Below are 25402 nucleotides of genomic sequence, written 5' to 3'. Positions count from 1 at the left end.
TAGACCCCCAAGTGCGGCCAACCAGAATGAAGGCCAGGAGCGTCTCTTTTGCGCTCAAACCAAAAATTGAGGTGGAACTAGACTGCCAAGTGGCCCAAGGGGTGCTAGAACCAGTGCCCAACGCAACCTGGGAAACACCTGTTGTCACCCCCATAAAGCCTAATGGAGATGTTCACATCTGTGTGGCCTACAAGTGTATGCTGAACAAGGCACTATAAAATCACGCCTACCCAGTGCTGGTGGTCAGCCATGTTCTAGCTTCCCTCGTTGGTGCGAAAATCTTTGGCAAATTGGATCTGGCACAGGCATACCAACAGCTACCAGTCGATGAAGCCACCGTTGAGGTGCAAACGATTGTGACACACGGGGGGCATTCAAGGTAAAGAGAATGCAGTTTGGGGTCAGTGTAGCCCCAGGGATCTTCCAAAACTTAATGGACTTGCTCTTAAAAGGTATCCCTGGGGTCCAGCCCTTCTTTGATGATGTTCTGATCGCCGCCCCAACAGAAGAGGACTTCATCAACAGTCTCCACACTGTCCTACAACTTTTCGTCTTGGCTGGGCTAAAAGTGAAGTGGGAAAAGTGTCTCCTGGAAGTTCTGCAGGTCGAGTTTCTGGGATTCTTAGTCGATGCAGAGAGCATCCATCCGGCTCCCAGCAAAGTCAGCGCCATAGTCGATGCCCCAGAACCCAAATCCAAACAGGAGCAACAAGCATTTTTGGGGCTCCTGAACTTTTATCATTCATTCCTGCCACTCAAAGCCATGTTCGTGGAACCCCTGCACCATCTCCTTTACAAGAATGCTCCATAGGTCTGGGGGGGGGGAAAGCAAGTCTCTGCATTCTGGGCCGTCAAAGAACTGCTGGCTTCCAACAAGGTTCTGGCGCACTTTGAAGAATCCTTGCTGGTCCTCCTCGCATGTGACACATCCCCATATGGCATGGGGGTTGTCCTCGGCCATCTCCTCCCAGACGACAGGGAGGTACCAATGGTTTATTACTCCCACATCCTTAATTCGGCTGAATGCAACTACGCGCAAATCGACAAAAAGGTGCTGGCCATCATTGTGGGAGTAAAAAAGTTCCACAACTGCCTCTACGGGCGACCGTACACCATTGCCACGGACCACAAGCCCTTGCTGAGTCTACTTGCTGCTGACAGGCAACACCCCCAGATACTCTCGCCCTGGGTTCTGTGCTGGTCTATCTTTCTCGCAGGTTACCAATACTCCCTGAAGCACAGGCCTGGAAAAGCAATGGGGCACGCTGATGCCCTCAGTGGCTTGCCATTACCTGCCCAAGACCCGGACCCAGCACCAGCCCACCAGATCCTACTCATCGAAGATCTCCCCGACCGAGCCTTGCAAGCTGCTGACATTGCCCGCAACTCATGTAAGGACTGCATCTTATCCCACATACTCGACTGGGTGGGGAGGGGGTGGCCTACCGGCCAGGTGGGCCCCAAATTCACGGCTTTTTCCTCGCGCCAGGATGAACTCTCTTCCCACAAAGGATGCCTGCTCTGGGGCAGCCAGGTGGTGGTTCCCTTTGCCCTGAGCCAACGAGTTTTGGAAGCCCTGCACGAGACCCAGGCATTGTTAAAATGAAAGCGCTTGGCCGGAGCTATGTGTGGTGGCCGGGGATTGACAGTGAGATTGAGGCCTGGGTCAAGCAATGCCAGGCCTGCCAGGAAACCCGGCCAGAACCTCCCTGTTCCCCAGTGCAACACTGGGAGTCGACCCGCAACCCATGCTCCCGGTTGCATTTGGACTTTGCAGGCCCCTCCCAGGGCAAATATTCTTTTATTTTGGTGGACTTATACACCAAGTGGTTGGAGGTAGTCCCAGTCACTTCCACTTCCTCCCAAGCGGCAATCCAAGTGCTCCGTAGGATTTTCTGCACACATGGCATCCCGGACACAGTGGTCACAGACAACAGAATGGCCTTTACTTTAGAGGAGTACCAAGAGTTTCTGGGTTGCTACCTCATCAGGCACATCTGATCTTCGTGGTCTGTGCATCACACTGATGGGAAATAGGTGCCAACACCGATCACGATCGGTAAACTTAAAAGCTGCGGATTTCTGTGCCTACGTCCCAGCACGCATGCCCAGAAGCCCCACTGTGCATGCTCACTGAGACGGGAGCGGACATCCCGCCAGTTCTCTTCTGACTGCCGCGATGATCAGTTGATCTTTCGTCGCTATGGTCGGTGAACTTCTTTACTCTTAGGTTTTTATATATATATAGTTATAGTCATAGTTCTTAGTTAATTAGTTAGTTAAAGTTTGCAATTTGGGGGAGCGCGGGGTTCGAAGAGTTATTTTCTGCTCTTTCCACACACCGCTCCCGTCCTTCCTTCCAACTATTCATATGGAAAGACGTTGGGGATTTTTCAGAAGGTGCTCCAAGTGTGGGAATAAGATCGCCCCACCGGACGGACATTCATTGTGCCTGTTGTGCCTTGGGGAGCTCCATAGAACGGACTCTTGTACGCACTGTGCAAGATTTTCTAAACAAACCAAGAAAAACAGGGCTGCCCGCCTTGCTGCAGCCCTTATGGAACAGGCGCTCTCCCCTCGGAAGATGTCTTTGCTGTCTTCATCGGAACGGGTCGATCAACCGACCGCACCCACCGAACCATCGACCTCGCTCGAGACCAATCGTCCCCTTTCCGATGCTGATCGCCCTAACAAACGCTCGGGCTTGGCTGCTATGTCGGATTCCTCTACGCCTGCAAAAAGGCATAAGGAGGATAAGGGTTCTCACCCGGAGAAGGAGAAGAAGGCTAAGAGATCGGATAAGCTGAAGCATAGCAAATCCGTCTCTCCAGCTTCTCCGACTTCGCCATCGGACCTGACGGCACCTATTGTTCCACCATTGAAGCTCTTCGCTTCACCGAGTTGTCGGCTAAGCCCTCCGATCCTCGCTTCGATGTCGACTGAGCTCGTCTTATCTTCTGACTTCGATCACGAGATAGAGCTAGCACAACGCTCCGGTACCGAAAGGAGCCCAACCAATCGGCCCCGGATAGTAGCTGAGACCCCTCGATCTCAAAGCCCGCTTCCTCGAGGCCGACTGCAAGACTCACGAAGGGATCGCTCTTCTCCTCACCACCTGCCTTCACAGATTCTGTGAGATCAGCGTCAATGGCAGTATTTATACGGGGCGTATCCCATGCAACCATCGTTTCCTTGGCTCCCTCCTCGCCAGATGGACTGGGATCAGTACTCCGAAGCCTCCAACTGGTCCCGAACCTCTTATAGACCACCTAGACTAGCACCATCCGCGTTGGTATCGAAGCCACCCGATGCCGAACCGATTCGACATCATCGGGAACCCGCTCAACAGAGCTCTTCGGAGCGAACGAAGGCCATAATAACGGACCCTGTTTTATCTCCGACTCCACACTCTGATTCTCCTGATGCGTCACCCAGGTCCATTGATGGGTCGACCCTGGAGGAACAAGAAACAACCTCATCACCTGGGGAACCCTCTCCACCACAGAAGATAGCAGAGGAACAACCCATTTCGCCTTCTGAGGACGTAGTCTTATGGAGACCTCATTAAACATATGGCTCAATCTATGCCTCTCCCTACAGTACAACCTCAACCAGTGATTACAGACACCGTTTTTGACATTGTTCATATGGACACTTCTACTGCAGTAGCTCTATCACTAACCACCGTCATGTTGCATACTGCAAAATCTTCCTGGGAGAAACCAGCGTCCACTCCCATTTCATCGTGTAGGCTGGACCACATGTATCGCATACAAGCGTCAAGTGCAGACTCTTCCTCCCGCCTTTTTCCCTTTCTTCAGGCATGGTCCAAAATAACCTCAGACCAGTGGGTCCTATCCATAATCCGGCTGGGTTATGTGATCAAATTCCATCAGAATCCTCCCACCCCGACCTTCGTCTCCACCAGCCCTTCAAACACCTTACGAGAATAGGTCCAGTCACTTCTTCTCAAACAAGCCATCGAACAAGTTCCCTTAAACCAAAGAGGACTCGGCTTTTACTCACGCTACTTCACGGTCCCAAAATGAGACGGAGGTCTTCGGCCAATCATGGACCTTTGAGCCTTGAATTTGTTCATCGCCTACCACAAATTCAGAATGACCTCGCTACCCAACATCCTCCCTCTTCTCAATCTAGGAGATTGGATGGCCATGCTGGATTTACAGGACGCGTACTTCCATATTTCTATTCACCCCTCTCACAGGAAGTACCTAAGATTCACCATAGGAGCAGCCCACTTCCAGTACCGGTCTTTGCCCTTCAGTCTTTCTACAGCCCCCAGGGTTTTCACCAAGACTATGGTGGTTATCGCAGCCCATTTGAGATTGCAGGGTATAACCCTGTTCCCATACATAGACAATTGGCTCCTCGTGGCAGAATCTAAAGCCAGTCTTTTGCAGCACATCACCATCATTCTCTCCCTTCTTCGGGAGCTAGGATTGCAGATCAACCAAAAGGAGTCGCACCTACAACCCTCACAGAGGGTGCAGTTTATAGAGGCCATAATAGATACCCTTGCCTGCAAGGCCTTCCTGCCACCAAATCGAGCGGACGACATAGTCAAGCTTGTTCATATCTTTCGGCGCAGTCCCACGGCCACAGCTCGCCAGGTACAGCGTCTTCTGGGCCTCATGGCTGCCACCACTTCTGTTCTGGTCTTCGCCAGACTTCATATGAGGATCCTGCAACTATGGTTCCTCAAACACTTCAAATGCAATCTTGATCCTCCATCTCGGCTGCTGACCATCCCTCCAGAAGTTCTATCCTTCCTCACCTGGTGGCAACAGCGGCATCATCTGATGGAGGGAGCACCCTTCCGCAAACCTTCCCCATCGGTCACGATAACATCGGATGTATCCCTGTGGGGCTGGGGAGCACATATGAATGGCCTCTGGCATGAATGGCCCAGTCACCACGTGCATCACCATATAACTTTTCTAGAACTGTTGGAGATCTTCCATGCTATCCAGTCTTTCCAGGCACTTCTCTTATAGTAAACACAATTTTATTCATAACGTATGGTAACCATATCCATTAATACCTTCTTTTTATCTATCCCATATGCTATTTTCTAGTCCCCCCTCCCTCCATTACTTGACTCCCGCCGAAGTTATATACTTAAAATACTAACATTTAAAGGTACCCTTAAACCATAATCACCTATATTCATATTCTACTTTTTTCTAGTATTATCATTATCAAAAAATTGTCCAATATCCTTTTATATTCCATTCTTCTTCTACATAACATCGAAACTTTTTCCACTCCTTTTCATACACTTCCAAATCATAGTCTCTTAACATTCTTGTTAGTTTGTCCATCTCACTCCATGTTATAACTTTTACAATCCAATCCCATTTTTCTGGTATTTTTTCTTGCTTCCATAACTGCGCATACAATGTCCTAGCCGCTGAAAGCAAGTACCAGATCAAAGTTCTATCTTCTTTTGGAAATTTTTCCATTGGTAATCCCAATAAAAAAGTCTCTGCTACTTTCTTGAATTCATATCCCAAGATCTTTGAAATTTCTTGTTGAATCATCTGCCGATACTTTTTCGCTCTTTCACAAGTCCACCACATATGGTAAAAAGAGCCTTCATGTCTTCTACATTTCCAACATCTGTCTGGCATCTTTTTTTTATTGATCTTTGCCAATTTTTTAGGACTCATATACCACCTATACATCATCTTAAAACAATTTTATACTCTGACATGTTGATAATTTCATAGAGTTCTTCCAAAGATACTCCCATGTATCCATCTGTATTTCTTTATTTACATTGATTGCCCACTTAATCATTTGAGATTTTACTACCTCATCTTCCGTAGACCATTTTAACAGTAACATATATTTTTGAAATTAATTTTTCATTATCTCCAAGCAGAACTTTTTCCATTTCTGTTTGCTCACGTCTTATTCCTTCAGTTTTGATATCATTCTCCACCAGGCTTTTTATTTGTTGCATTTGAAACCAATCATATTTTTTATTCAACTCCTCAGCAGTTTTCAATTCTATTTTGCCACTTTGTATTTTTCGTAATTGATTGTATGACAATCCTCTCTCTTCATTAGTTTCAGCTGTTATTTTTATTACTTCTGCTGGCACTATCCATAATGGCTTTCTCTCATCACCATATTTCTTGTACTTCATCCATGTATTTAACAAATTATTTCTAATATAATGGTGAGAAAAAAAACCATCCATCTTTTTCTTCCCATAGTACATATAAGCATGCCAGCCGAATTTATTTCCATGAGCTTCCAACATTAAAAGTTTTTTATTCAACAGCGTCATTCCGTCTTTTATCCATACTAAGCAAACTGCATCATGATATAGTTTTAAATCTGGTAGCTGGAATCCTCCTCTCTCTTTAGCATCTGTTAAAATTTTCATTTTAATCCTTGGTTTCTTCCCAGCCCATACAAATTCTGAAATCTTCCTTTGCCATTTATTAAATTGTTTGCTATCTTTCACAATCGGAATGGTTTGAAACAAATACATTATTCTCGGCAGAGTATTCATCTTAATTGCAGCTATTCTGCCCAGCAATGACAGATTAAGTTTATTCCATTTCACCAAATCTTCATCCATTTTATGCCATAGCTTTTCATAGTTATTTTTGAACAAATCAATATTCCTCATTGTTATCTCCAAGCCCAAATACTTTACTTTAGAAGTAACTTCACATCCTGTCAGTCTCTGCAATTCCTTTTGCTTATTTACTTGCATGTTTTTACATAAAAAATTTGATTTTTCTTTATTATCATAAAGTCCTGCCAACTCTCCATATTCTTGTATCTTGGCTAACAGCAAAGGTATTACTTGTATAGGATTTTCAGCTATAAACATTATATCATTAGCAAATGCTCTATATTTATAAGTAAATCCTCTAATTTTCAGCCCTTCTATTTTTTTATCGTCTAATATTTGCATCAGCAAAATTTCAAGAGTCATTATAAACAACAATGGTGAAAGTGGACAACCTTGTCTTGTACCTTTACTGATCATCGTATCCTCTGTGAGGTCTGCATTTATACACAACTTTGCTCGCTGTTCCATATATATTGCTTTTATCATTCTTATGAAGTGTTTTCCAAGTTCTATCTTTTCCATTACTGTAAACATAAAGTCCCAGTTCAAATTATCAAAGGCTTTCTCTGCATCCGCAAAAAATAATGCGACTTCTTTTTCTGGATGTTTTTTATAATATTCTACAATATTTACAACTGTTCTTATATTGTCTCTTATTTGCCTTTTAGAGAGAAATCCTGCTTGATCTTCCTTATGAAATTAATCAAATATTGTTTAAGTCGTTCTGCCAAGATTCTTGTGTATATCTTATAATCATTATTTAATAATGAAATTGGTCTGTAGTTCTGTACGTTCGTAACATCTCTATCTTCCGTGGGGATCAACGAAATTACAGCTTCTTTCCAAGTGCTTGGTATTTTTCCTTTTACTCTTATCATATTCACCAATATTTGCAGTTTTGGTACTAATTCTTCTTTAAAGGTTTTGAAAAATTTAGCCTTATATCCATCTGGCCCAGGTGCCTTTCCCATTTTCATTGCATTAATTGCTGCTTCAATTTCAATTTTTTCAGTTGGATCATTCAAAATTTTCTTCATGTATTCAGTTAAGGGTGCTATTTTAATATTTTGCAAATACGCTTCAATCTTTTCTTTTTTTATCTTCACACCCTTAAATAAATTAGCATAATACTTAAAAATTGTCTTTTTATTCCTTCTTGATCTACTCTCTCTTCCATCAGCCACAATTTTATTAATAATTTACTTTCTCTCTTTTTCTTCAATTGCCAGGCTAAATACTTTCCAGGTTTATTCGCACCTTCAAAAGATTTCTGTTGCAGTTTTTTCAAATTCCATTTTACTTCTTTATTCAACAAATGTCTCATTTGGGTTTGTAATATAGTAATTTCCCTTATAATTTTCTTTTTCCCTGGGCTTTTTCTCAGTTCCCCTTCTTTTTTCTTTATCTCATTTTGAATGTCCAATCTCTGTTTTTCTTTCGCTCTTTTATCCTTATTGTTTAATGTAATCAAGATTTTTCTCATTACAGCTTTGTAAGCGTCCCATACCATCTGGGACTCTATATCATCTTTGTCATTTATTTGGAAAAAAGCTTTAGTTTCATTTTCTAAAAAATGTTACAATTTCTTTATCTTGTAGCAAATCTTCATTTATTCTCCATCTTCTTGTTTTTCTTTGCAATTTTGTAGCCCATAATATTGGATTATGATCCGCACTTATCTTTGGAAGAATCTCTACTTTTTTAGTTATGAGGCCTAAATCCTTAGTACCCCATAACATGTCAATTCTGGAAGAAGTATTATGTCTTGCTGAAAAAAAAGTATAGTCTCTTACTTCAGGGTTAAATTTTCTCCAAATATCTTCCAAATTTTCTTGTTTAACCAGTTCAAAAAATGATTTTGGCAATTTTCCTTCCTTATTATTACTTTTTTGGCCAGATCTATTTTATTCTGTATTGTTCCATTAAAATCTCCCATCATCAAGATCTGGTCATAAACCACTTCATCCAACTGTCTGGTAATGTCTTTAAAAAAAGCATCTTTTGCACCATTTGGTGCATACAGTCCTAATAACAATGTTTTCCCCCATTAATCATTATCTCTACTGCTATATATCTTCCATCTTTATCTTTAAATATTAGCCACAGTGTATGTGTGTATATAAAATTTTTTGCCACTGTGTGACACAGAGTGTTGGACTTGATGGGCCATTGGCCTGATCCAACATGGCTTCTCTTATGTTCTTATGTTCTTAATTTTGGCTCTAATTGCTGATTAATATAAAAAGCCACGCCCTTTTCTTTTGTTCAGCCAATGAAAAAAATTCCAGTCCTAATTGTTTATTCCATAAAAATGTATAATCCTTTTGTTGTATATGAACTTTCTGTAAACAAATTATGTTACAATTTTGTTTTTTAATCCAATGAAATGTTGCTTTTCTTTTTTGTGGTGAATTTAGTCAATTTATATTCCAAGATAATAATTTGTAATCCATCATGGTGCAAAGTCTTTATTTTGTTCGTAAAAACTAGACAACTCATGTGCGTTTGTGATTATAATCCTCCTTCCATGTAGCTCAAAACTCAAGCCTCCAGGTATAATCCATCCATATCTTATTTCATTAGCACGCAATTTCTCTGTCAGTTTCTTGTACGTTTTCCTATCATTTATCACTTGTCTTTGCAACTCTTTCATTATTCTGACTCTGCTCCCTCCTACTATCAGAGTCTTTTGGAAATTTTTATTCAAAATTTTCCCTGCCATGTCTTTTGACATAAATTTTATAACTATATCTCTTGGCGAATTTTTTCTCTTGGCATATGATGAGTTAACTCTGTACATGTTATCATGCATATTTCTAATCCCTTCAGGTTCTCCCTAAGAGGCGGAGGACATCTTGGGTGTTTCCCACCGTCCAATCAGGGAGGCAGGAATCTTAAAAAACTTCCCCTTCCTGTGGATGTGGGAACCACCCTCCTTCCAGTTTATTTCCTGCCTCGACAGGGAGTAGCAGCGTTTAGGCTAGGTTCCTACCCTTTCTCATTACTTGCCTATCTCTTTAAAAAAAAAAAAAAGATACTTTTTCTTTCCCCTCAGTTCCTACCTTGTTGTTCATCTCCTGATATTCTACCTCAGATCTTTTTCTGCCTTCTCAATCCGTCCTTCAGTCCCTCTCAGCTTCTCTGCCTCCTTTCCCCCCCCCCACTTTCTTCAGCGCTTCAGAAGCGGCGCGGCTGTTTAAACTCAAGCCGCGGCCGAGCGCACAGCATTCAAGCCGCAGAGGAGAGGGAAAATGACGCGTCGGTCAAGAGACGCGTTCATGGACGACGACCTGGTTCCTGACGCCTGGCGCGGAACCGAGAGGCCCGCCTCCGGAGCCGGCATGTCTTCTAAGCTTGCCTCGGCTACCGGCAACGTGCCCTGTAGGGGCGAGAAAACCCAAAGGCGAACGCAGGCGGCGCTGGTCTTCCCCAGCCACGGAGGAGGCTTCCTCGTCAGGGCTCTTCCCCACTGGCAGCGGCCATCTTGGGGAGCGCAAAAGGCGCGAAACGGGGACAGACCTCAGCCATGCAGCTTCCAGACGCAGGAACGTCCCGATGCCAACCTCCTGGCGGGAGACTCAGTTGCAGATGTGATCCAACCTGCGCTGGAAGCCACGCAGACCTGCCAGCCCCAGTCGGGCTTGGGTAACGTACCCTGTATGGGGCCCTCCTTTTTTTACTGAGTTTCTTGAATCAATAAAGCAGACGGTGGGGGCAGCAGTCAGGGCATCTGGCCATAGGAGACCCAGGTCCCCCAGGTCAGTTCCCCCTCCAGATCACCTTCTCCAAAGAGGTCCAGAGGTAGCTCCAGCCACCATAGGGCTTCAAAGAAACCTCTGCTCTGTGACCAGATGGAGAGCGAAAGATCCATTTCTGAGACCCACTCTCATGATTCCTATGGGGGAGATCGGGAGGAGGGCGAATTCTTATCTGATGAGGAGATAGAGGACGTTGCAGTTCCGGAACCCTCATCACGGTTTTTTCAAGGCAGAAGAGTTCCAACCTCTTTTAGCCAAGGTGCTGTCTGCTCTAGACTTACAAGCATCACCCGAGGAGCAGGAGTCTCCCCACCCACTTGCCAACCCCAGAAACAAACCCAGGGGAAATACGGAGTTTTTTCCCCAGATTCAGATCCTCTGAAAAGGTTTTTCCCTTCCCTGAGTTCTTTGAGCGTCAGTTGAAATCTGAGTGGGCCAAACCTAGTACCAACAGACAGGTACCCAATTCTATCAAGAAGCTCTATGAATTACCTGCCTTTGCTAACGATATGCTGCAAGTACCATTGGTGGATGCACCAATCGCAGCCTTACAGTCTGTTAGCCTAACAGCCTTACAGTCTGTTAGCTGAGGATGGCCATGGCTTGGTGCGAGACAACTGGGACAAAAAGATAGACTTGGCCTTGAAGAGGAGCCACGAAGCTACGGCTCTGGCCATCAAGGCAGCTGCGGCCACCTCTATAGTTTCCAGAGCAGCGATCGTCTGGATAAGACGGCTTACTCAGCTACTGCCGGACGTGGATAAACGGGTCCTGGAAGGTACCAGCAGACTCCTTAGGGCCTCCGAATTTTCAGCGGATGCCTCATTGGATGCCCTCACTTTCTCCGCTAGAGCAATGGCATCAAGCACTGTAGCAAGGCGGGGGTTATGGCTCCGGGCTTGGCCGGCAGACGTGCACTCAAAGTCCATCGTGTCAGCATACCCATTCCAGGGAGAAAAGCTATTTGGAGACACCCTGGATAAGATCCTGGTGGAAACACGGGATAAGAAAAAGGCCATGCCCAAGTATCTGCGCCGCTCCGATAAGAGAAGCTTCGGGTCTGGTTCCTTTCGTGCCTCCTCCAGCTTCTCCAAACCAAAACAGGACTTCAGAAGAACAACCTGGGGACAGTCCAAACAGAGTTTCCAAAAGGGCTTCTCCAATTCACGATTCCAGAGGAATCAGCCCGATAGGTCCGACAAATTTGAGAAGGGCCCCAAGCCCAACAAAGCATGACTGGAATTCTATTCCAGTGGGGGGCCGTCTACTACACTTCCAGCAGGCGTGGGCGGCCTCGAGGGTCGATGCTTGGACGTTGGAAATTGTTTCATGGGGTTACCCCATAGAATTCAAAAGGGCACCTCCTGTTCGTTACTTGGTGTCTCCTCTTCGCTCAAACCCAGAACAAAAAAGCATCACCCTCAAAGCAATTCAACATTTGCTGCAAATTGCAACGATAGAACCTGTTCCTCCATTGCAGAGAGGTCAAGGCGTCTATTCCATCTTCTTCACGGTGCCCAAGAAAAACGGGGGCTGGAGAGCGATTCTAGACCTGAAATTTTTTTAAACAGACATATCAACCTCCGTCACTTCAGGATGGAGTCCATCAAATCTATAACGGAGTCCCTGCACCATCAGGACTACATGTCTTCTCTGGGCCTAACAGAGGCATATCTGCACATTCCAATCCTCCCAGCACATCGCACGTTTCTTCGGTTTTTTTGCGTAAATGGGACTCACTACCAATTCAGAGCCTTACCCTTCGGCCTGGCAACGGTACCACGGGTGTTCACCAAGGTGTTGGTGAACCTGATTGCAATCCTCAGACAGAGAGGGATACATGTGCACCCCTTCCTCGACGACCTGCTGATAAGATCCTCGTCGAGGGAGAGTGCGGAGCAGGACGTTATACACACCATATCCTGTCTTCAACAACACGGGTTCATAATCAACATTCCCAAGAGTCATTTACAACCGTCCCAGAGGCTACAACATCTGGGTATGGTCATCGACACAAGGATGAATTCTGTTTTCCTCCCAGAAGACAAGATACTGAGGACCAAGGCATTGGTGCTCCAGTTAGTGCGGGAACCATTGTCATCTCTCCAGACCCTGGCACGACTTATGGGTCTTCTAGTCTCAAATCTGGAGGCGCTTCAATGGGGTCGCTTTTCACACCAGACAACTTCAGATGTTTTTTGCGCCCTTATCAGATCCAGATCATGGAGAAGCGCCCTATGTCGTTGTCTGTTCCCAAGAAGGTCAAGGAGAGTCTCCTGTGGTGGATGAAGGACCACAACCTACGTCAGGGGAGAACGTTCCTCGTAGAGAAGGAAATACAGCTCCTTTCGGACGCCAGACTTTCAGGTTGGGGGGTGACCCTCAACGAGATACCTACCTAGGGCCAGTGGACACCCGAGGAGGCGAGTCTTCCCATCAACCTTCTGGAACTCCGTGCGAACGGACAATATCGCTGCCAAGGCCTATTTAAACAATCAAGGGGGGTCCAGGTCGACTTCCCTTCGTAAGGAGGCCGTGAAACTGTTCGAATGGGCGGAGAGACATCTAAAGTCCATAAGGGCGGAGCATATCAAGGGGACTTGCAATATCAAGGCGGTCTGGCTCAGCCGGGAGAGCATTCAATTGGGAGAGTGGTCTCCCAACAAGAAGCCTTTCTTAACGCTTCGGCCCGCCGGTGTTGGACCTCTTTGCGTCTTCTCAGAACCACCAGCTTCCTCGATTCTACACGAGGTACTACCACTACCAAGCGGAGGCCACGGACGCATTAACTTCTCCCTGGCCGCAAGGCCTTCTATACGCCTTTCCCCCAATCCCGATCATTCCGAGGTTGCTCAGAAGGATCAGGCTGCTAAGGGCCGACGTCATTCTGGTTGCTTCCTGGTGGCCGCGACGTCACTGGTTCTCATCAATCCAACAGATGTCAGTAGCGGAGCCGCTTCACTTACCAATCTGTCCAGACATGCTGTTACAGGGCCCGGTGTGGCATCCTCATACAGACTGGCTGAGGTTGACCGCTTGGAGGTTGAACGGCGCTCTCTCCTAGATCTTGGTTATGCAAGTGACGTGACGATCACCATCCTAGCATCCAGAAAAAGCTCCACAACGCGGATCTACGACATGTCCTGGAAAGCCTTCCACAGATGGTGTCGGAGAAAAACCGTGGACCCGTTGCATCCTTCTTCCCCAAGATCCTGCAGTTCCTTCAGGACGGTCTCCATTCTGGATTGAAGCCAGCTACCCTCAAACGTCAGGTGGCAGCCTTATCCTCAGTTCTCCAGCAGGTGGACGGCGTGGACCTCTCATCTCACCCCCATATTCGACGCTTCCTTAGAGGAGCCTCCATGAGTTCTCCACCACAAGTACATCGGTTTCCTACCTGGAGACTGAACCTGGTACTCTCGGCCCTAACAGGTCCTCCTTTCGAGCCCTTAAGTTCTGTATTCTTAAAGTTCATGCGTATGAAGACCATCTTTCTGGTGGCAATAACATCGGCCAGAAGAGTTTCAGAGATCGGGGCCTTATCGGTTAAGAGGGAACTGTGTGTGTGTTCCACAAGGACAAGGTGATCCTCTATCCGGACCCTACCTTCCAACCGAAGGTCTCTTCTAGATTCCATCAGAGTCAAGAGATCAACTTACCATCCTTCTGTCCGGATCCCAAGCATCCCAAGGAGCGCACATGGCATACCTTAGACGTGCGAAGAGCAATTAAGGTCTATCTTACAAAACTGAATCTATCCGAAAATTAGACTTCATGTTCATTAATATAGCGGCTCCTAGACTGGGACAGAACATGTCCAAATCAGCAATTAGCTACGCCATCAAGCAGTGTATATCGGAGGCGTATAAGGCGTTAAACCTTCAAGTACCACCAGGGATCACTGCACACTCAACCAGGAGTGCGGCCACCAATGCTGCCTTCAACAGGAATGCCTCCATAGAGGAGGTGTGCAAGGCAGCTACGTGGGCATCTATCTCCACTTTCATCCGACACTATAAGTTGAACGCATATGTGTCGGCGGACGCAACTTTGGCAGACGAATCCTGCAACACGTGCTGCCTGAGTAGGACGATCCCACCCTGTATGACATACTGCTATGGGAGCACCCAAGATGTCCTCCGCCTCTTAGGGAGAACGACCCTTGGCACTTACCGTGAGGGGTCCTTCTCCTAAGAGGACAGGAGGACATCTTGCCCTCCCCTTCTTCTATCGTCCTACCCTGGGCAGCATCTATGTATCTGGATCTAACTTCTTCTCCTGTAGTCTCACCTACAGCTGTTGATTACTCTTTAACACAGGCTACCTGTAGTTTACATGTTTTTTTTTTTCTCAGTTTCTATACGAGTTTATTTCAGTCGGTTTGGGAGGCTCATGCCAAGTTTTTGTACCGACCACCAGTTAGCTCACCTTTTTTCATAGCAGCGATGGTTGCAAGAGTTCTTTACTGCTTCTCGGAGTCACCCGAACTGGAAGGAGGGTGGTTCCCACATCCACAGGAAGGGGAAGTTTTTTAAGATTCCTGCCTCCCTGATTGGACGGTGGGAAACACCCAAGATGTCCTCCTGTCCTCTTAGGAGAAGGACCCCTCACGGTAAGTGCCAAGGGTCGATCTTCCTCCAAAAAGTCAGCAATTATTTTCACCATATATTCCTTTAAGTCAGTTCCCTCCCCTTCAGGTACTCCTCTCAGACGAACTTGAGTTTCCATCATTCTGCAGTCATGTATTGTCACCTTCTCTTGCAGCTTTAGCATGGTGGAATCATATACTTTAAATTTCTCCTCTACATCCTGGACTTTTTTGTGACCACCACCACGTCATTTTTAAAATCTTCCACTTTTTTTTAAAGATCTCCAATATCTTTTTAAAGTTCTTTTTTACAAGCTGTTAACATCTTGTCAACTCCTTTCATTATTATAGCTTCCATCGCTTCTAATTGGTTTTGCATTTTTTCCAAAGAGAGAGCTCTTGCACGTGTTGTTTTGACTCTGACATCAAAGAAAGCCTACGAAAATTTTAACATCTCAAAATCAAAATCCAAACAGCAGATTCAATAACTTAGAACTTGCCCTTTTAAATAAGCCTAATTTCGCCGTTCTACGACCTTCCTGGGCTTAGATATTAAATTTTTTAAAGTTTTATTTTTTTCAAAATGGCAATCGCAATTTCTCTATAGTAAAAAATCCTAGAGTAGGCCTTCTTGTTCGTCTCTCTTATCTTGTTACTTCCTGCTTCGCTAGGCAGCAAATCCCGTTCTCCATGGTATCCAAGTCTCACAGTCTTTGTTAGTCTCACTCCCTTGTTACTTCCTGCTTTGCTAGGCACCAAGTCTCGTCCTCAGTGTTATCCAAGTCTCACGATCTTTGACGTACTTCCTGTGTTGATTGTAGAGAATGCAGAGCTGTGACGCTGATGCTTTCATCGATTACCACAGGTATTTCAAACAAATACTTCTTTCCCAATTTTTAGCATTGTCCTTATTTTAACAAAGTCCAAAATTCAATCTTTCTTTTCTTTGTCTTCCCCTCTTTCTAGATCACCCCTTCCCACCTTCCAAAATTATTTAGTTTCCCTTAAAAAAGTCCCGGAGCGAAAGATTGTAATCAGTTACCTCTGCACTGATATCCAGCTTAGCTTTGGTCTCTTTAAATATCAGATGTTCATCAGTCCCAAAAGAGCTTAGGACCTTGTCAAGCTTATGCCAATTGAATGGCTCTATAAGCCTCTGTAGATGATGAAAAACGCCATTCTTCTCCGGCGGTCTCTCAAAGCCTCTAAAGAGCCCCCAACGGAGCTCCCTATCAGCCAAGGTTAACCTCCTCTGAGTTTCTGTGTGTATCCTGGACAAATCTCCAACTGAGAAATGTAGGCAGAAGGCCAAAGAAAGCCTTTTCCTGCCTTGAACAGAGGCTTAAGGCTGTCCCTGTTCATAGGACCGGTCAGCTCATCATGATTCCGAAGCCAGAAGCCCAGTATTTCCAGGCACTTCTCAAGGGCAAAACGGTAGCCATTATGACAGACAACACGACGGCTATGTCCTACATAAACAGACAGGGGGGCACGGTCTCCCGCAGACTCTGTATACTATCTCTGAACATATGGGAGATGTGCACAACAATGGGCGTGTTGTTGGTGGCGACACATCTTCCGGGGGACTTGAATGTGTGTGCAGATTTCCTCAGTCGAGGGGGAACTTCGCTCCACAAGTGGGAGCTCAACTGGAAATTCCTTCAACCCGTCTTCCGAAATTGGGGAACTCCGGAGATAGACGTTTTTGCTATGTGCAACAACAGGAAATGCAAATTCTTCTGCTGCAGAGGAGGGGCAGATCCTCTGTCCTTGGGGGACGGCCTTCTCGTGCCATGGCATCAGCATCATGTGTACCTGTTTCTCCCCATTCCCCTGATCACCAAGGTAGTGCAGAAGATATTGAGGGAAAGACCTGTGGGTATCCTCGTAACACCCTGGTGGCCCAGACAGCACTGGTTTTCCCTGGTTCTTCATCTAGCCAAGGGAACATTCCATCATTTTCCTCAGGCCTCAGATCTTCTCCTCTCTCACCAAGGTCGGGTGGTACACCACGATGTTCCTCATCTAAAATTAACAGCATGGCGTCTACACTGAATCCATTGTCAGACAGAGCTCAATTCATCATATTGAACAGCAGGAAACCGTCTACTCGCAAATCTTATGCCTATAAATGGTCGAAATTTGTTCAGTTTTCTTCTGATCTTTCCTTAGACCTGTCAGCAGTGGGCTTACCTACAATTTTTGATTTCCTTCTTTCCCTTTTGGATAAGGGATTAGCAGTATCATTGCTACGTGTTTACTTGGTGGCCATCTCTGCTAATCATTCCCAGATCGATGGTCATTCTGTTTTCACGCATTCTGATACTAAGAGGTTCCTCAAGGGTCTCTCTAGACTATATCCTGCTGTGAGACAGCCTACTCTGGCTTGTGACCTATCTTTGGTTCTACATGCTCTCTCTGGGAAACCCTTTGAACCGATGGCCACTTGATCTCTCCTATTGCTGGCTTGGAAAATGGCCTTTCTGGTGGCAATTATGTCCGCAAGGAGAGTGGGTGAGCTAGCAGCACTCAGATGTGACACTCCCTACTTGTGTTTCACCAATGAAGGTGTAGTACTTCGTCCAGATATCACCTTTCTTCCAAAGGTGATTTCTTCCTTTCACTTGAACACTGAAATTTACGTGCCAGTATATTTTCCTAATCCGGCTACTGAATCTGGAGACTGCATGCACTGGATGTGAAACGAGCACTATCTTTCTATCTCCATTGTGTAAATCCCTCTCGGAGGGACTCCAGACTTTTTGTATCTTATGCCACAGCATCCTTAGGGCAGCGGATATCGTCCCAAAGGCTTTCTAAATGGATAACTGAAACCATAAAACTTTGTTATCTATTGAGCAGGAAGTCCCTGCGAGTGCCCATACGACCCCATTCCACTCGAGCTATGGCAACTTCAGTGGCTTTCATGAAGGGTGTTCCGCTCTGGGACATTTGCAAGGCTGCCACCTGGTCCTCTCCACATACTTTCGTGACTCACTATGCGCTGGACCTACGTCTTTGCCAGTATATGTCGGTGGGCCGTGCTGTTCTGCAGTCTCTTTCCTGCTGATGGACCATTGCACCCGCCTCCAGGTAGGATTTTGGCTTGCTAATCTCCCATCGGTGTGATGCACAGAGACCACGAAGAAGATAAACAGGTTGCTTACCTGTAACTGATGATCTTCGATGGTCATCTGTGCAGTCACACTCTCTCGGCTTGACTTCGCGCACGGAGATTTAAGCAGTCACACTACCCGCCCTCCTTCCTCTCTGCTGACGGTCCTTCTTTGGGATTATGCAGCGGTCAGAAGGAACTGGCGGGATGTCCGCTCCTGTCTCAGTGAGCATGTGCAGTGGGGCTTCTGGGCATGCGCGCTGGGACGTAGGCGCGGAAATCCGCAGCTTTTAAGTTTACCTATTGTGATCGGCGTTGGCGCCTATTTCCCATCAGTGTGACTGCACAGATGACCACTCAAAGATTATCAGTTACAGGTAAGCAACCTGTTTCTCTGCCCTGTTCCACCCAGTCACCAATGGACAGGCAGAATGGATGGTGCGCACCACAAAAGAGTCTCTCTGGAGATTAATTCACAGGGACTGGGACCACCAATTAGCTGCGTTCCTTTTCGGCCATCGAGTGACCCCAAGTGCTGCCACAGGTCGCAATCCTGCAGAGCTTCTCATGGGCAGCCACCTGACAACCAGACTGGACTGTCTCCACCCAGACAGAGTCCCCGAACCTTGGCCATCACCAGAGTGCCAGGAGGCGCCCCGAGTTTTTTCCCCAGGAGACTCTGTATATGCCCGGAACTTCAGCAGCAGCCTCACAAGGATCCCCTCCTGAGTCATCTGAGTCACGGGCCCAGTTTCGTATGAGTTATCGACCAATGGTGGCCAAGTTCTGCGCAGACACGTGGATCAACTCTGCTTCCACATGCTCCCTGCCGAGCCGGAAGCTATGCTGGACATCACGGAGCAACCCTGATCGGTGCCTCGGCCAGAGCCAGCGGGAGTTAGCACCCAGCCAGACCACCAGGAATCAGAGGAACCCCAACTGGGCACCTCCAACATCGGCGACCCTTCAACCTCTCCCCTGCTGCAGCCTTCCAGCAGCCTGGCACCAACAGCCCAGACAAGGGAACCAGGCTCCTCGGCCACACCTGAGGGGCTTCTTCAGTCCAACAGGGAGCGACGGAAACCAGCACATCTTAGAGACTATGTTTGTTAGGTGTTGGGAAACTTTGGGGGGGAGGAGTGTCATGTATTGGGACTGGAGTTTGGCCTTAGGGCCAGCAGAGACTTGGCTGAGCTTGAGACCCCAGAGCAATAGCCGCAAGGATGCAAGAAGGTGGCCTATCATAGATCATTGGGCTAGCTGTTAACCTATAGTTGTGTTTAATGGGTTTTTGAGTGGGGTTAGTTGCATGCATATAAGCAGGGCCCTTGGCCCTGCTAGCTAGTTCTGTTTTTACCTTGCTATGCTGAATCACTTATTAAGGAGCTGAATTCACTATCTCCTGGCGTCCTCATGCTTCGAACCCAGTACATTTTACTACCCCAACCCAAACAGAAATGTAATGCGCTAAACAATATCTAATAACATCATAGTAAAGAGTGCTAATTAAGAACTAATAATAATGCCATCTAGGAATTAGAACGGTATATTTTTGAGAGATGTTTTAAGGATTTTATTGTAATGATTTAATTCTATTGCTGTTAGCTGCCCTGAGTCCATCAGGGGAGGGGGGATATAAGTGTAACAAAATAAATAAATAAATATTTGTAGGGCTGGGGGGACTGTGATTGGGTGCTGAGGTAGGGTTTTGGCTACTAAAGGGGAGGGAAGTGATTGGTTGCGCCCTTAAGTCAGTGTCCTCGAGCTGATTGGGGAGCCATGGACATGACTGCAGTGGTGGTGGTGGGGAGCTAATTTTCTCATGTAATGGACACCTATGGGCTATGCTGCCATTTTTGATGGTGCAACTTTGCATCTGTTTGGAAAAATGTTCCCAGACTGAAAGGACTTCAGGAGCCACTTAAACACAAGCATGCCCCCCGAGCCACCCACATAGATGCTGGTGCAGGGGACTGTACCAGAGAGTGGATTGCAGCAGATGTAATGCACCTCTTCCCCTAGCAGACTACTGCACACAACTAAGCTTTTGCTGATGGCCAGAGGACCCTTTAGAACAATATGACATGTGGCATGGTGCTGGTAGTGGTAGTGGTAAAGGGGATTGCATTTTTTCTGCAATCATTTAAACTTGTTCCTTCTTCAGCCTTGTACAAGTGAAACAAATTCCATGAATGAAACAAAAAGGCCACAAGGGTAGGAGTTGTCATTTTGGCTGACTTTTGCTTCTTCCTGCAACTTCCCCAAATATGTAGCATATTGGGTGGGGCTGTCCTTAGACTCTTGGATTCTCCAAGGTCAGGGGTAAAGCGTAGTGCTGAGAGAGAAGGTGTCAGTTAGGTGCCTATAGTATGTGAGGTTCCTTAGGGAGCAATCCTCTTTCCAATGCTGTTTAACATCTACATGTGCCCCCTCCCCCAACTGGTGTGGAGCTTTGGGCTGGGACATCGCCAGAGTGTTGATGACACCCAGCTATATCTGCTGATGGGCAGCCAGCCTAATTCCACCTCAGCAAATCTGGTGGAAGGGCTGGAGGCCATGGTGGGGTGGTTAAAACAGAGCTGGCTGAGACTGAATCCTACTAAGATAGAGGTTCTGCAGCTGTGCAGGTGGGATTCAGATTTGGGGTGCCAGCTTCTAGCTCTTGACAGTGTGCTTTTTACTAGCTTCAACTGTCAGGAGACTGGGTGTGGTTTTGGATGCCTCCCTGTCAGTAGAGGCCCAGATCACAAGAAGATGAAGATATTGGATTTATATCCCACCCTCCACTCTGAATCGCAGAGTCTCAGAGCGGCTCACAATCTCCTTGATCTTCCTCTCCCACAACACACACCCTGTGAGGTGGGTGGGACTGAGAGGGCTCTCACAGCAGCTCCCCTTTCAAGGACAACTCCTGAGAGAGCTATGGCTGACTTAAGGCCATTCCTGCAGCTGCAAGTGGAGGAGTGGGGAATCAAACCTGTTTCTCCCACATAAGAGTTTGAAACTTAACCACTACACCAAACTGGCCAAATGGTATTATCCCAGCTGCACCAGGTCAGGCACCTGGCTCCCTACCTGTCTCACCCTGACCTAGCCACAGTAATCTACTCAACAGTTACCTCCAGATTAGACTACTGTAACCCACTCTACATAGGACTACCCTGGAGACTGACCTGGAAACTCCAATGGGTCTGCAATGTGGCAGTACAGGTCCTTAAGGGGACCCCACAAAGGGAACATATTCAACCTGTGCTGCATGAACTGCACTGGCTCCCGATGGAGTACTAGATGAAGTTCAAGGTTCTGGTGTTAACCTTCTAGGCCCTTAGCATTCTGGGATCCCTATATCTTTGGGATCGCCTCTCCTGGTATGCCCCTTGAAGAGCATTGCACTTGGCAGATAAGAACTTGGTGGTGATCCCCAGCCTGAGAGACATCTGGCTGTCCTCAACCAGGGCCAGGACATTTTCTACCCTGGCCGCAATTTGATAAAATTCCCTGCTGAATAACATCTGGTTCCTGCAGGATCTAATGCAATTCTACAGTGCCTGCAAAGCAGAGATGTTCTGCCAGGCATTTGGTTGAGGATGGAGATGGTTTCTATCTATCAGGCATTCCTGTCTCCCCCACTCCACAAGGCAGTGGCATGATTAGTAATTAACATAATCTTATCAGATTGTTATTGTATTTTTATTGTTTTAACTGTTTAAATTAATATATGACTTCTTCTGAGATTCAAGGGTCAATTTGGGAAAGATGGTAAAAATATTTCCTTGACCACATTCCATTTGTAGAAACCTTGGATTTAACTCTATGATTTGGGATTGATGTGTCTCATGGAGTTTTTTTGGAGTGTACAATGAAGGGAATACAGTTTAGGAATATAAATCAGTGATCCCCCTCTCCCTATATGTTTCTGTCGAATTCAGGACAGGAACACATCTGGTTTCCAAATATCCTCAGTCAGCTTTCCTGCAGTACGAATAAGCAATATTGATTTTTAACCACCAGCTCTTTATCTTTTTCTTCCAGGCCTACAGTTTGAGTTCATTAACCCCATCTTTGAATTTTCAAAAGGAATGAATGAACTACAGCTGAGTGATGCCGAATATGCACTTTTAATTGCTATCAGCATTTTTTCTGCAGGTAATAAGCATGGAAGGGCATAGAAAGTATTAGTACAGAATCAAAAACTAGAAACAATGGTTGACCTCTTTATCAAATACACATATGGGAGAGGGTGCTAACGCTAGTATTGAAGGATAATTTGTGCTGCGGGTATGATTTCATTTCCCTGAGTGACTGTCTTTATAATGTGCCAACAATCAAATATGAGTCTGAAGTAGATAATTTATAAAACATCCCCAGCATTCAAGAGCAGAACAAAGTGAAGAAGCCCACAATAAAAATAGAATGAAAAGAAAAGCATTAGCATGGAGTTGTTTATTTGAAAATGCCCTTGTTTTGGCCAAATACTGTATAATCTAAAGCAGGATTCTCAACCTTTTTGAGCCTGTGGGTACATTTGGAATTCTGACATGGCATGATAGGCACAGCAACAAAATGGCTGCCACAAGAGGTGGAGCCAGCCACAAAATGATTGTCACAGCTTAATTTCAGTGCAATGCAGATCCTTCTGCTATGGTGGCAGCTGCTGCTAAAGCAACCTTTTAGAAAATCTTTACAGCCAATCAAATCTCCAATAGTCAATCAGAAGCCTTGCTGGAAAAGAGTTACTTGCCCCCATCCGCTTCCTAAAAACACTTGACAGGTGCCAGAAATGGTGGAAGAAGAGAAGAGGAGGAGGAGGAGATTGGATTTATACCCCTCCTTCTTCTAACAAACAGTGGTGACAGGCATCATAAGAACATAAGAGAAGCCATGTTAGGCCAATGGTCCATCCAGTCCAACACTCTGTGTCACACAGTGGCAAAAAATTTTATATACACACACACACACACACACACTGTGGCTAATAGCCACTGATGGACCTCTGCTCCATGTTTTTATCTAAACCCCCGGCTTGTGGCCGCCACCACCTCCTGTGGCAGTGAATTCCACATGTTAATCACCCTTTGGGTGAAGAAGTACTTCCTTTTATTCGTTTTAACCTGTCTGCTCAGCAATTTCATCGAATGCCCATGAGTTCTTGTATTGTGAGAAAGGGAGAAAAGGACTTCTTTCTCTGCTTTCTCCATCCCATGCATTATCTTGTAAACCTCTATCATGTCACCCCCCAGTCGACATTTCTCCAAGCTAAAGAGCCCCAAGCGTTTCAACCTTTCTTCATAGGGAAAGTGCTCCAGCCCTTTAATCATTCTAGTTGCCCTTTTCTGGACTTTCTCCAATGCTATAATATCCTTTTTGAGGTGCGGCGACCAGAACTGCACACAGTACTCCAAATGAGACCGCACCATCGATTTATACAGGGGCATTATGATACTGGCTGATTTGTTTTCAATTCCCTTCCTAATAATTCCCAGCATGGCGTTGGCCTTTTTTATTGCAAACGCACACTGTCTTGACATTTTCAGTGAGTTATCTACCACGACCCCAAGATCTCTCTCTTGGTCAGTCTCTGCCAGTTCACACCCCATCAACCAGGCTGGGACCTCTGATCTAGAGAAGAAGGAGGAGGAGGAGATTGGATTTATACCCCACCCTTGACTTGAAGTCTCAGAGCATCTTACAGTCTCCTTCCCTTCCTCTCCCCACAGCAGACACCCTGTTAGGTAGGTGGGGTTGAGAAAGCTCTTTTGAGAACTACTCTTGAGGGAATAGCTCTAAGAACTTATGACTGTCTCAAGGTCACCCAGCTGGCTTCATTTGGAGGAGAGGGGAATCAATCCCGGTTCTCCCAGATTAGAGTCTGCACACTTCACCACTGCACCAAACTGGTACTTGCAAACTGCAGACCATGCAATCCCATTTTCACTCAGGAGTTTATGAAGAAAAAAGTGTGTAAACGATTGAGAAATAATGCAATCCTACTGAAGTCCTTAATAAAAGGCAGATAATACAAAAGCTGCCCTTTTCCTCAGTTACCCCCACAGAGTCATTGCTTAATGGTAGGATGTCCACTTAGTGTCAAGAGTCATTCCATCTTGTTCCTCTTGTCATGTGCATTCAATTGTACAATGCTATGCTGTGCTTCAATGCTATGCTCCGCTTGCTATGCCTTTGATATAACTGTAACTTGTTGCTTATCTGGAGGGAGGATTGCATGTCTGGGAATTGGCTAGTTGCTAGGTAACCAAGGGCAAGAGCTGGAGGAGATGTGAACCATGAACTGATAGTGAGCACCTGCGGTGATGAGAGCTTAGCAAAAACCCTGCGCAAAACCGCCGCTTTTGCTTGGCGCACTTTGGCTTGAATTATAACGGTCAGGGCAAAGGTTTATAAGTTGGGGGAACTGACAGAGAGGTCAGTTCCGACAACGCATGTGTATGCCCATGAAGCTGGAATAAAGATATTGAACTTCAACTGTCTTTTCCTTGACTCTGGGTCTGGCATTTTGTCGGAACTGACTTATCACCCTGGCCTAGCCTAACCCCAGACTCATGATGGCTGGTGAACAGGACCAGGCTATGGGGATTACTAAAACGAACGGTGAGGAAGAACCCTAACCTGAAGGGCTGCGGGTCACTCCGGTCACTGTGACGGTGCGTAAGAAAGACTGGGGCTCCATGGATTTCTGGGAGAGTATTATTGGAGATCTGAGAGAGGACCCCCAGCAGCACCACCGACTTTTGGGACTGCAACGCTCCTACCACCCGTGGAGGTTCCAGGGCGACAAAAGTTGAGGGGAAGACCCCCGGTCTGGCAGGTTGGGGGACTCAACTACGGAGTGGATACAAGAAGCTTTAGCCACTCAAAGCACCCAACTCCGGGAAGAAATGCAAGCCATGCACGCCTTCATGATCCAAGAGATGCAGTACCTCCCTGGCAAGTGCGAGCGATGGGGGAACGGATCGCAGCTGCATCCTCCCTGCAACCAGCCCGAGGGGGGCGGGGGGGAAAGACCGCCGATTCCTGCTGGTGGTGGGGAGCACCTGCGGGAGGTGAGCAACCCGTGGGTGGCAACCAGGTGCCACAACCTCAACCTGAGCCGGAGGAGCCGGTGGCGGTGCCCGGGTGCCCCCGAGTAAGTGAAGGGAGATTTGATGGGGATCCATCGGAACTAGCATACTTCATTGTGACTGTATGCGGCCTCTTGCCCGGATTGCCCGATGACACTGATGACACCCAGCTCTATTTACTGATGGACGGCCAGCCGGTCTGCGCCCCGGAAAATCTTGATCGGGCACTACAGGCCATGGCTGAGTGGC

At 46.4% G+C, this 25402-nt stretch overlaps 1 protein-coding gene across 1 annotated transcript in view; it reads left to right on the top strand.

Annotated features, from left to right (window-relative positions):
- NR1H3 (nuclear receptor subfamily 1 group H member 3) overlaps window positions 1–25402 on the top strand; it is a 92838-nt gene that overhangs the window by 54488 nt on the left and 12948 nt on the right. The window contains exon 7 of the mRNA XM_060261683.1: window positions 22107–22220. Coding sequence (XP_060117666.1) covers window positions 22107–22220 — 114 coding nt within the window. The remainder of the gene's footprint in view (window positions 1–22106; window positions 22221–25402) is intronic.

The sequence above is a fragment of the Heteronotia binoei genome, chromosome 21 (genome assembly GCF_032191835.1).
Source record: "Heteronotia binoei isolate CCM8104 ecotype False Entrance Well chromosome 21, APGP_CSIRO_Hbin_v1, whole genome shotgun sequence".
Taxonomy (NCBI): Eukaryota; Metazoa; Chordata; class Lepidosauria; order Squamata; family Gekkonidae; genus Heteronotia; species Heteronotia binoei.
This window is presented reverse-complemented; position numbering and strand designations above follow the sequence as displayed.